The 12,113-nt window shown below is 48.5% G+C and overlaps 1 protein-coding gene across 1 annotated transcript in view; it reads right to left on the bottom strand.

The window, feature by feature from the left end:
- Positions 1 to 12,113, bottom strand: part of ADGRD1 (adhesion G protein-coupled receptor D1) — a 150,277-nt gene that overhangs the window by 107,931 nt on the left and 30,233 nt on the right. The window contains exons 6-11 of the mRNA XM_059894801.1: positions 11,430 to 11,684; positions 9,198 to 9,262; positions 8,264 to 8,419; positions 4,159 to 4,218; positions 1,521 to 1,638; positions 416 to 526 (exon numbers count right to left, since the gene is read on the bottom strand). Of these exons, the coding sequence (XP_059750784.1) occupies positions 416 to 526; positions 1,521 to 1,638; positions 4,159 to 4,218; positions 8,264 to 8,419; positions 9,198 to 9,262; positions 11,430 to 11,684 (765 nt within the window). The remainder of the gene's footprint in view (positions 1 to 415; positions 527 to 1,520; positions 1,639 to 4,158; positions 4,219 to 8,263; positions 8,420 to 9,197; positions 9,263 to 11,429; positions 11,685 to 12,113) is intronic.

The raw sequence follows: 12,113 nt of genomic DNA on the forward strand, positions 1-12,113 counted from the left end.
GCCCCCGACGGTGCTCCAGGGCCAGAGAGAGTAATCGGGGTCCCCTCGGGGCGGGTTCATCACAGGCCTGGACTTGGACCCACTCAGGAGGAGGGCACCGGGCCACTGAGCAGACAGAGGCCCCCCAGCGGGGAGGGGAGGTGGCCACATCAGTTCACATTCTGCTGAGTCGCCTAGTGAGCCCATCTGGAAGGCAGATTCCCAGCCCCTCCTCCCCACTCCCGGTGCATCAGGCTGCAGCGGACCTGGAGTCGAGTCGGCGCTGTGCCAACACCTCAAGAGCGTCTGATGACACACTGTGTTCCCACAGGCACAGAGAGGAGGCCCGGGGGCAGCCCCTGCACCCGCCGACAGCTCACAGGGCCGAGTCCCTCCCCGAGGGTCCTGGGGTGCAGGTCCCCCCAGCTGTGCTCACCTTGGCTGTGGAAAGCCTCATGGGGGATCTCGATGTAGTTCTGCCCCTGGGCCGGGAAGCGGTAGTGGGAGGAATTCATGGTCTTGGGGAGCATTTTGGCCACGGAAAAGTCTAGAACAAGCCAGAGAGAGGAAGCTGCAGTCAGTCAACTCCAGGGCAGGAAACTGGGCTGTAAAACCCCACCTTCTTTAGTTTTGTTTTGTTTTGAACAGAACGAGCTCTCCTGGGGAGTGTAATTACCTTTAGGAAGCGAGAACCTAAAAAATAAGAGTGTCCAGGGCAGTAGCTGCGGCCATGTGGCCGACGCATCCATCTACCACCGCTGGTGGGCGTTCTCCCAGCCTGAGGCGACCCCTCTCCCTCAGCGCAGCCCCTCAGCTCACGATGCCTCGGGTACTGACCGCGTCCCGTCCTGCAGGGAGACCCCTGTGCTGAGGGGCCCCTCCGCCACGCCAGGGACCCCACGAGCCACAGGAAAATGAGACACTAACCTAAGTGAGGCAAGCGCGTCATCCCATGCAGGGACCTGTCTTGGCCGACAAACTCCCATCAAAATGAACCCAAGTGGCTGAATTAAGCTTACTTTCCAGAGAGTGGCTCTGGTGGTAAAGTATTAGGGTACCACGCTCCCTAGACACAGACCCTGAAAACAGAAGGGCTGCGATGTCGGCCTGTAGGGGACCCCGTGCCTGTTGGCTTGGAAAAGCCTCCAGCTGACCCCGGGAAACCTGCTACCCCACGGACACTCCAGGGGCTGCCGCTGCTCGCCTCCTGTTCTGAACCGAGACAGTTGTCACCCGAGACGAATCTGGCCCCCAAGTCAGCATGAAAGGCTCCCTCGGTCCTGTGTGCACATCCCAGCTGAGCACGGCTGCCGCGACCTAACTCCGTCTTCCCCCAACATATCATTGTGCATCAGGCAGCGTAGTTTAGGACAGCGGAGAGGTGCATCTCCAGTGACGGTGCGAGAGGTTTGTGCGTCCCTGGGCGCACGCAAGAAGACGCAGGAGTGGAGCGGAACTCAACAGGCGGGTGGCAGCCCCTGCACCCCGCTCCCCTCCCGCCGCACAGCCGGTCCCCGCCCGCACCCACGCTGCCAAGCTACCTGCCATGGATGAGGAGCCCGTGATGGCAACCTGGGGCTCGCTGGCCTGCAGGTTGAAAGATATGTGGCCCATGACGGTGTCCACGGTGTCTATCAAGCCCAGCACCACGGCACTGTCCTGCAAACAGCACGACACGAAGGAAGGAGACGTCAGTACGGAGCTCGCTCAGCACGTGCGCCCGACGGAGGCAGCAAATGCACAAACGCACAAGATCAAGCTTCATGCTCACTGTCAACATTCCTGCAAAGGACGACGCCCAGCATCTGCTGACCAACATGGTGGGCCAGGCTCTGCCCTCACGATGACCAGACGAAGGGAGAGATAGTCATGCCGCTACCCCGTTTCACAGGCGCGGAGGGGACCACTGAGGTCACCCAGCCCAGCCGAGCTCGCAGAATGTGGACACGGGCTGAGGTTGACCCCGGTCACCCAGACCATCAGCTCCAAGGCTTCCACGCTCAGACACAGAGTGACCAGACCTGGTCCCCGCTCCACTCTGAACTCACTGGGGACCTTGACAGGTCTCTGACCGGCCCCCCCAACTCCACCCCTCCTGTTTCACGAGGAGAGAGATCACTGCTCCCAAATACCCTCCAGGATGAAGACACCAGCACTTGTGTCCTAGTCTCTGTGAAGGGGAGGAGACTTCGGAGGTGCCAGCACCTCAAGTCACCCCTGGCCTCCCTGATGTGCCTGGGGTGTCCCTTCCCCTCCAAGGGCCTCTCCACTCTGAGTCCCCAGGGCAGAGATGATCCCAGTGGATCCCCAAGAAGGCAGGGGTCCCTCCTGGTGGCCCCGTATCTCTGCAGCCAGCTCGGATCAGCCTGATTATCCCTCGTCCTCAGACACACGTCTAGCAGGGCAGGGGCGTCTCAGCTCCCTGGGAACGCAGTGTGTGACTCTCTGCCGTCACCCCCCTTCTCTCCTTCCCGCCTTTCTGAAAAAGCATCTGTCTGTTGCTAAGCGTCCCAGGCGTTCTCTCAAAAACACACGCTCCATGAGACTCTAACGAGCTGGAAATAGAACACTGAGGCCAATTTTAGACATTTTCTTTCAGGCCTGTGGCCTGATTTCAATCAGCCAAGCACAGTTAAGCACATGAAAATCTGTGTTTCTGGCATGCAGATCTGTTGGGTAGTGGCTGATTCATACCTTCCCTTTAATGCACAGTAGAGCCTGCCTGAGTCTGAATAGTTTCATGATTATTCATATTTTGTGGCAGAGCATTAAGCAAAAGTTCATTTAAGATGATGCAGAAAATACATCTGCTCAGGTCCTCCACTGGCCATCCTCTGGGTGTTTCCCAGGCAGCAGCCCTGCACACATCGTCCCCCCGGAAATCGTGAACTCTGGAGTGCTGTGCCTTTTAAAATAGAATGTGTTTCTAGGTAAGATTATATCAATCTTAAGTTCATGACCGCCTTTCTCTCCCTTTGCCAATGTGAAGCCCGATCTCATTCCATTTGAAACTGTTCAAATAAAAATTTCATCAAATGTAAACCCTGGAGCCATCTCATTCATAACGAGAGAAGGTGATGTCCTTCTGCTCCAAACTGGCAAATATGTTTTAAACTTTACAGGAGTTCAGGAGAGGGAGCACTTTAAATAATGGTGTGGTCCCAGCCCTTCCAGGCAAGGCAGTTGGGAGTCTTCCTCCCCCTTCTCCACCCCTGTCGGGCAACCTGGAAGTCACATTTTTGAGACAGCAGCATCAGAAAAGGGACAGAGCCAGGATCCCCAGGTCACTGGGTGGAGAAGAGCTGACCCACATCAGACTTGGCATGAGTGAGAAGTAAATGTCCACTGCGCTGAGCCACTGAGATGTAGGGCCTATTTGTTACTGCAGCATAGCCTAGCCTAGCCTGACTGATAGAGCATCGCAGAAGATACTTAATATTATTGGGAAATGTCCTTGCCATAATGAAAGAAAAACAGATAAATTCAGATATATAGCATATGTGTAGACTATATATGCATATAAGAGAATTGAAAACTAGATTTGAAGGGATATATACAAGAGTGTTAATAATCATTATCTCTCAGCCTGAGGATTTCAGGTGATTTTTATTTTATATATATTTTTATGATCTGCATTTTCTAACTTCTCCACAACGTATTCACTTGTTTTATTTCTTAAGTAAGTAAAACCAAGAAAGTTATTTTCAAAAAGAAAAGAAAAAGTATTCCATTCTCCTAATTCCTTAGCGTACAGAGGAAAGGAGAGGCTGCTTTGATATTTACTCTTACAATCATGAACTGTATATTGTCACATGTTCTACTTTTTTCATTTAATCTAGTGATCTTTAAACATCAAACATGTGTTTTATTATCATTCAAGAACAATGTGATGGTAAAAAATATGTTTTTAAGATGATAAACAAGCATACATTCCTCATGAAGAAATCCAACTGTTTTCCTGTTCAGTGTTGACAACAGGACCATGGTACTGATGCTTATAGAACTGGTCCATAGAGAAGACAGAGCATTGCAAATCAGTCGTATATCCCGTCAAAATTAGCTCTAATATCCCAGAGATGCATCATTTCTCTTACAGATGTGAACTGGGCCACACTTACGCCACTTCCAGAAAGACAAAAAGGTGCCCCTTTTGAAGATCTAAATGTTCTTTTCTCTTACCTCTGATGCAGCAGTCCAACTGGGCAAAAAAAGAACCTCTCCCACGGTCTTTAAGAAAGTCTAAAGGAAGACAAGATGACACTGCTTAGCATGTATCCTGAAGCCTCAAAATGATAAGACCTTTGATTTTCCCATCTCTGTCAACCACGGGCTGGGTTTTGCGTATACACAGTAGTAAACCAAAATAGTTCCCATTAGTGGGTCTGGTTATACTGTACACAGCCCTTTTATAGATGTTATAGATGTTGTCTTATTTGCTCCTGGTGACAATCCTTTAGTCAGTGACAAACATTTAGATGTTAGATGTGTGTTCACAGCTTAGTAACGGCAGCAGCCCTAAGTACAGTACCTGGAAGATATAACCGGCCCTCGGTAAAAGCCTGTTGAACAAACAAATGAATGAATGAACAAATCATGGCCTGCTCCGTGTGCTTTTCTTGGCATGAGAAGCCAAGCTGACATAAAAACCCACTTGTTTAATTGGAAATGACCCCTCCATAAGCAGAAGTTACTCAGGGTCCCTTGGACAAATCACCTTAAAACTATGTTGGGTTTGGCTCACTATTGTTCTAAAAAAATGAAAGTAGCTTGTAATATCTTCAAATTGGGAGATTTAAATGAAACTATGTGAATTTCCTCCTTCTTGTGAAAAAAGCAGAAGCTTGGACAATTCTTATCCCATAGTCCCACATGGCCACCATCGACCAAAACTGAACAGCAGCTGACCCCTTAGGTAGCTGTGCATTCTCCAGCTCACCCCAGTCCTCACCACTCCCTATTGCCTTACACCTAATCTGTTTCACTCATTTACGTTACTCATGTAGGTTTTTAACAGTGCGTCTCCTACTACAGACACCAGAATTAAACTTAGAGCCTGATCTAAACCTCCTATATTTCCACCAAACTGCCTTCTCCAAAAAGCCACATTGTTCCTCACACTTTTAGACACTAAATATTTAGAGAACACATCATCAAAACTCCTCACTCTTTTATTTATCTTTATTTGATAAATACTTATAAGACCCTAAAGTGCAATGCCTTAAAATTTAAAGATGAAATTTAAAAATTAAATACGAAAAAACCAATCATGATCCCTGCCCTCGTTGGGCTTGAGGCCTAGGGGGCAGAGTTTATAATCTAGAGCAGGGGTCAGCACTTTTCTTTAAGAGGATCACCTAGTAAAAATTTTAGGCTTTACACGCCATACAGTTCTGTCACAAACACTCAGTTCTGCCACTGTAGTGCAAAATTAGTGGCAGACAATCCATAACTAAATGAGTGTGTTACAATAAAACTTTATTTACAAAAACAGGCAGTGGGCTAGATTTGGCCCAAGGGCCATAGTTTGCTGAGTCCTGATCTAGAGCAGTTCAGCTGAATATAATGCAATCCACAGTTTTATTTTAAATTTTCTAATAGCCATATTTTAAAAAGTGAAAAGGAAACAGGTGAAATTACTTTTTAATAATATATTTGACTTAGCCCAATATATCTAAAATATCACTTCAATGTGCAATCAATATAAAAATCATCAATTCGATAATTTACATTCTTCTGTTATACTAAACTTCAGAGATCCAGTGTGTGTTTTAGATCTTGATTTGAACAAATCACAGTTCAAGTGCTCAAGAGCCACGTGTGGCTAATGGCCTCCTTATTACCCAGCACAAGAATTGACTTCTTGTCACTTTCCTGTTTAACTGTTAGTGGTGAGAAGCCAGGGCATTATGGAAAATTGGGTATGGATGCCAAAGATTTTTATGTCTCATCCAATCAGAGATGGGTGGAGTTTGGGGTAAATCTGCAGGATTCCTCTCCAGGACACCCAGAGTCAGGTATCTCAACACAGGCCCCCATCAGAGGTCTCAAGCTGATGGCCCACAGGCTGAATCTGCCTCATAAATGTCTTTTATTTGGTTTGTACACACTTGCTTTTAAATTTCAGTTAGCTGTCCACTTTTTTTTTTTAATTGGATGATTTTCCATTTCAAAATCAGGTACGGAGTTTTGCTTGTAAAATCAGAAGAGGTTACCCTAAAGGTTAAAATCAGGGGACTCTTGAGCAGCTTGATGCCACTCCCTGTGGGTGGGCACCTTCCAGTTAGCCACAGTCTCTACTCCTCCCTATTGTCTGTCTGACCCAATCATCCATTTACTTTATTTGTCTGGCCCCTGCATGCATTTGAGTTTGGGCCTCTGACAGGGTCCAGTATATCTGAGGGGAAAAGGGGAGTCGAAAGGAAAGAGGAAATCGCCAAGCTTCAAAAGAAACTGTTTCCCATGCAGACCTGCATTGAATTCTATGTTCCCACGTAGACATCTCTTCAAGACTAGGGAGGGGCCGGACCCTCCCGTTCACCCCTCTGGGCATCCTCACACCCACCCCCAGAGCTCACGTGCAGAGCCCGGAAGTGCTTCCTGTGGGGAGCCCGGAAGTGCTCAGAGTGCTGCCTTGGCCCCGCCCATACCGCCATATGATTGGCTGAGCTACCAAGCCAGGCCCGCTCCCCTCGGCTAGTGATTGGTCTAGGCGCAGTCATGTGACGGATCTCTGCAGGGGGAACCACGGGAAAGAGTTCCCTCCCCTATAAAGAAGGAGGAGCCCCCTGACCTTGCTTTCCCTCCTGGTGGTTGGTAGTGAGCTGTGGTGCTTGGAACCGTTCCAGCCCCTTGGAAACAGAGCAGAACGCCAAGAGAATTGTCCTGCTGCTACCCAAATCCCTGCTGTGAATGAAGACTGAAGTAATCAAACCTGGAGTGAAGCAATTAGATGCCCCTATTGTTTTTAAAATAGTCATATTACTGTTTATTTGCAGCCAAAACCATTCTAGGAGAGAGACTTGGGTCATCAAATTATCCCCATAACACAGACTGGGAAACTGAGGCTTGAAGAAGTTAAAAAGTTGCCCAAGGACATAGAGCTGGGGGTCAAGCCCAGGCTTGCCTTACTCCAGTGTCACTGAGCTCCTGCAGCTCAGGACATCCCCTCACAGCACTTTTCAGACTCCATGGTCCATCTTCATCCTCTCGGCCCTGAGCCTCTTGGAAGCAGGAAGTGGTTCTTGGTCATCCCAGATCCTCAGAACCTAGCATGTTCTATGAATGAATGAACGAAATCTGAGATGTCTAACTCTTGCTTCTGTCGCCTGGGCAGGAACGCTATGGAATTCAGGACCCACCCTGCATTTCAGGATGTCTTTGTTTACAGAACACATGCATTCAGGTACTTCTTTGGATCTGTCTTCAGCAAGGAAACCAGTAAGAATTAAGAACTCTTAAAAAGCACTCGCCAAGTGCCAGACACATACTATGCACATAGGAACCCTTTTAGTCCCCAGTGAGGTGAGTACTATTATCTCCCAATATCTCAGATGAGCAAAGTGAGGCAGAGAGATGTTACATAACGCGACCAAGCGTGCACTGTAAGTAACCGGCAGAGACGTTCAACCCAGCAGTCAGACCCTATACATCCTGCTCTTAACACTTATGCTGCACTTTTGAAATGAAACGGTCTCAAGCATCCCTTCTTCTGCACATCAACCAGGAGCCCTGTGCTGAGATCGAAGTTTTCAAGCCCCCAAGAGCCCAGCATCCTCCTCTACCTTGACCTAGAAAGATTTTGAGAATGAAAAGAGAAAACACCTTGGTTCCAGTGCCATACGTGGTGCATTCCCTAAGTGCTTTACGTAACTTTGGGGATTCCCACTGAGATACAAGTCACAGTGTTGGGGTCACACTATGGCCCCACGGCTAAATCTGCCAAAGAGGCAACTCCACCTTCTACCTGTTGCCAAGGGAGGTGGCAGAGTTTAGAACAGGAGTTGCAAACCCAAATGCCTACAGGGGCCAGGTGGATGGAGGCAGGGGCCAAGCTGGCCGGACGCAGGGAAAACAAGATGAAGAGTCGAGTCTCATCTGCAGGAGACTCCACTGAGCTGTGTAGAGCTGGCTGGAGTTGCCACGCCATCTGGTTGAAATCCAGACTTTTATATTAAAGTTTCTGATTTTTTCAGCCCTGTGTAGGTCAAACAAGGCACATCTGTGGGCCATGGTCTGGCAGTTTGCCAATGCTGACCCACTCGGCACAGAAATCAAATAGCTTTACCTTGGTGAGATTTAATGCTGTTTCCTCTGAGAGGGATTTATTGGGTAAGCTGAGGGACATATTTTGAAGGTAATTCAGAACAATTCCAGGACTCTGGAAGTTTCTTCTCTCCTCTGTCAAGTTGGTTATGATGGGATGGTAGGCATCAATGGGCACCTAAAAGAAATCAGCAACATGAGTTCCTTTAAGAACTAAAGCCAAGATTTCTACAGAAGTTCAGTGTGTCCTCTGGGTCTCATGCTTCTCACACCATAGTAATCATGGTAATAGCACCTACTATATACCAGGCACTCTTGTGACTCCTTCACAAATATTATTAACATTTCATCCTTACAGCAGCCTCATGAAATACGCACTCATGTGACAGATGATACCAAGCGTGGAGAGGCTTACGCAGAAATAAATAAGAGAACTGGGATTTGAACCCAAGCAGATGGTTCTAGAGTCTGCTCACTCGCTATTACATTAAAGTTCCCACGGAAGCGAAGTTGATTGATCACAAGTTAATTCCAGAGGGGAACACTTTCTAAACGTATTGATCCTTTCCTCAAACATCAGAAGAAAATGGCGCAGAGAGAAGCCAAGTGTCAAGCCCAGCTCCTCTTCGTTCTCTGCTCATGGTGCCAAGTGCACCAGAAAACAGTCTCAGGTCGGGGGTATGGGGGCCCCTGGGAAGTCTCGTTGACTCCGTGTAGGCACCTGAGGCTACAGGCCACACAGGAAGCAGGTCTCCCACTTAGTCACTCCGAGCGTTGAGATTTAGTGCCAGTGTGGCTTCCCCTCCATTTATTATTTCCTCCCAGACATTCATTATACTGCCAGTAAGACAGAACCAGACTGTGTAATGGGATTCCCACTCCCCTGGCATATGGTCCAAGCAAAAAGACATCACCAAGATGGGGAGGTGGGGACAACATTAAATGCATCTGCTCACCATGGTGTTTGCTGTGGGTGTCGTGAGGAAGCTGGGTGGCGTTGAAGACAACAAAACATGCTTTCCTGGAAAAAAATCGATCATGCTTCATTAAGGGCTAAGCCATGGTCACCGCGTTCACCCTCAGGAAGGCCTGTCCTTATTCAAAAATCTACCAGCTTCAGAGACAAACTAAGAAGAGCATGAGAATGTTTTGAGTAGCAATGTCGCTGCAAAGGTAAAGGCCTAATAAATCAGCCAAATGGGTAGATTGTATGGATTTTCCCAGGTCAAATTATGTTTCCATTTATAGTCTAAATTGCTTGGAAATAGTCTTTAGGCAAGTCATCACATAAAAAGATGACTTTATACATGCTTTTACTGATTTCAAATAAATAAAGAAGCAAAAGAAATGGATTTCCATTGCATCTGGACTACTTAGAGATAAAATACAGAGGGTTGTGAATCACTGGGCTGGGACAAACAGGAGACCTCGCCACCTCCCCTCCCAGTGAGGTGACACTGGCATGGACCCCATCAAGTGGTGAGGAGACCATCTTCCTGAGCCCCTCCCATCCCGAGGATTCTATTCAAGACCCCATTTGGTCCATTATGAATGATTATAATAATGAAGACATCCAACTACTTCTAATTTTAGTATTTCCCAATGAAAACACAGACTTAACTAGATACTCTACTTCATTTCTGGAAATCCCTCAAGTTGCTTTGGGTGGCCTGAGGGAATAACCTCATCACCCGTCCCTGGTTCCAGGAGTAAATGACCCTGTGGATGGAGGTGGATAGCTGGTGAGAGGGTAAGGTGTGACACTGCTCTGGGGATCAGAGCCCCAAACACTCTGTTCTCCAAGTCAGAGTGACATTCATTCCTTGGATGCCAAGGAGTCCCATCAAATTCACATTTAACTCATGTGAGTCCATAAGAGAAAGTGAAGGACAATAGAACTCAGCCCAGCGGCCCTGTCCATCCTCATAACTGATGACCACGTGAGACCAGGATGAGAAACGAGAGTCGGCCGGGTCCTAAGTCAGTCTCGGTTCCCAACTGGCTCTTGTTATAAGAGCATCTGATTGTGCAGAGTGTGTTTCTAGTGTCAAAGAAACACACTTTCAAACCGTGGGACTCTGAACAAAGCCTTCTACTTCCTCGGCTTCTCTACAGAAGGAACGGCCAACCATCACAGGGCTGGGGGGACACCTGAGCAGGGGGATAGCTGATCAACACTCTGCCTTTGGGTGAATTAGAAAAGAAGAGGCTGCCTCAGCTGGACCGACCCATCAGAAAATGGCACTGCTCTAGCTAACAGGTTAGAAGAGGGGCCCCCTCCAGACAGGTCACCCAGGGAAACGACCCCTTTGGGTACCTGCAGCCCTAGCTCACAGCTTCCTGTGCAGACAGATCTTTATGCAAAGGAAGGCAGAGTCCAAAACAGAGATTCCTAGTGACGTCATATGAGACACGAAAGGTCACACGTTATATGATTCCATTTATACGGAATATCCAGAATAGGTAAATCCACAGAGACAGAAAGTAAATTAGTGGTTGCCAGGAGCTGGGGAAGGAGGAAAGGGGGAGTGACTGCTCACTGGTGCTGGGTTCCTTTGGGGGTGATGGTTGCACAACATGTGGACATAGTAAGTACCACTGAACTGTATACTGTAAAATGGTGACATTCACGTTTTATGAATTTTACCTCCATTTTTTTAATTAGTGACTTTCCAAGTCCCACAGTTCATCGTGGTTGAGTGAGGATCTGAACCCAGGTCCAACTGTCCCCCGGGTCCCTGACCTGAACCACTGCTCTGTGCTAAGCAGGAAGGGGGCGTCCTGGGGGTGCTCCGAGGGCCCATGGTGGGTGAGTCTGGCACGCGGGAGGCATGTGGTAAACATCTGTGGATCAAACGCACTGATGGACCTGCAACACTTGATTCCCAAAGCTTTCCATAACCATCTATCACAAACACCTCGAAAACTCCCTGGTGACCAGCAGGAGAATATTCATCTCAGTGTGTTTCTGGTAAATTGTGAATTCCTCCATCTTAGAGAGCAGGGGTTCTAGAAAACCCACTGTATTTATGAGGCTGATCAGGACACAGCTCAGCCTGCAGCGCTGACGGCCGCATCAGGAGAGGGAGGAGAAGAAAAATGCTGGGAAGGGGAGGTGGGTCCGAAGCCCGTGCCCTCCCCGGGAGCTGACGTCACACCCGGCCCGCAGCCCCGCCCCTCTCACTGACCAATGGCAGCTGTGAAGTACATGGCGATCTCATCCGGCGTCAGGGCCCGTTCCCAGATGATGAACTCGTCAAAAGCGCCGTTCTCGTAGCGCTTGGGCTGGTCCTGATCAGACCCCATCACGAGGTTGACGTTGGGCTCCCCGTAGGCATGAGACACTTTTCCACTTGGGTCTGAGGTGCTCAGCGTCCCGTTGACGTAGACTTTCAGGCCCTCCCTGGACTTCCATGTAAACAGGACGTGAGTCCAGTAGGGTCCTGGGAAAGAGCAGAGACACCCTTCTGATGACGTGGGTCGAGCTCCCCATGCAGTGGTCATTCTAGTTTTAAGCACATTTGTCTTTCTCATGATGATGGGTCAGTGCAACTGTTGGTTGAGTCCTCGTATAGGTCCTAATGCACATCTCACTTCTCTCAGTCCTTAGGAGCACAGGAAAGAAGTTACCCGCCCCCCGCAAATCCCAGAAGTCGTTCAAGGAGACCCTTTGCCATTTTAAATTAAATGAAGTAATAACTAATGGTCATAACTTGTTCAAAATATTTTTTTAATCCAGCCTAGGCCAGCACAGGGCAGGTCAACGAGACCTATCTGAGGGCCTGATTCAGCCCAAAGGCCACTGATACCCACCTCTGCCCTGACCTCAAGCAGGTGGTAGCAACCAACATGGCAGCACCGAGGGAGAACAA

This window comes from Balaenoptera ricei, chromosome 14 (genome assembly GCF_028023285.1).
Source record: "Balaenoptera ricei isolate mBalRic1 chromosome 14, mBalRic1.hap2, whole genome shotgun sequence".
In the NCBI taxonomy this organism is placed as follows: domain Eukaryota; kingdom Metazoa; phylum Chordata; class Mammalia; order Artiodactyla; family Balaenopteridae; genus Balaenoptera; species Balaenoptera ricei.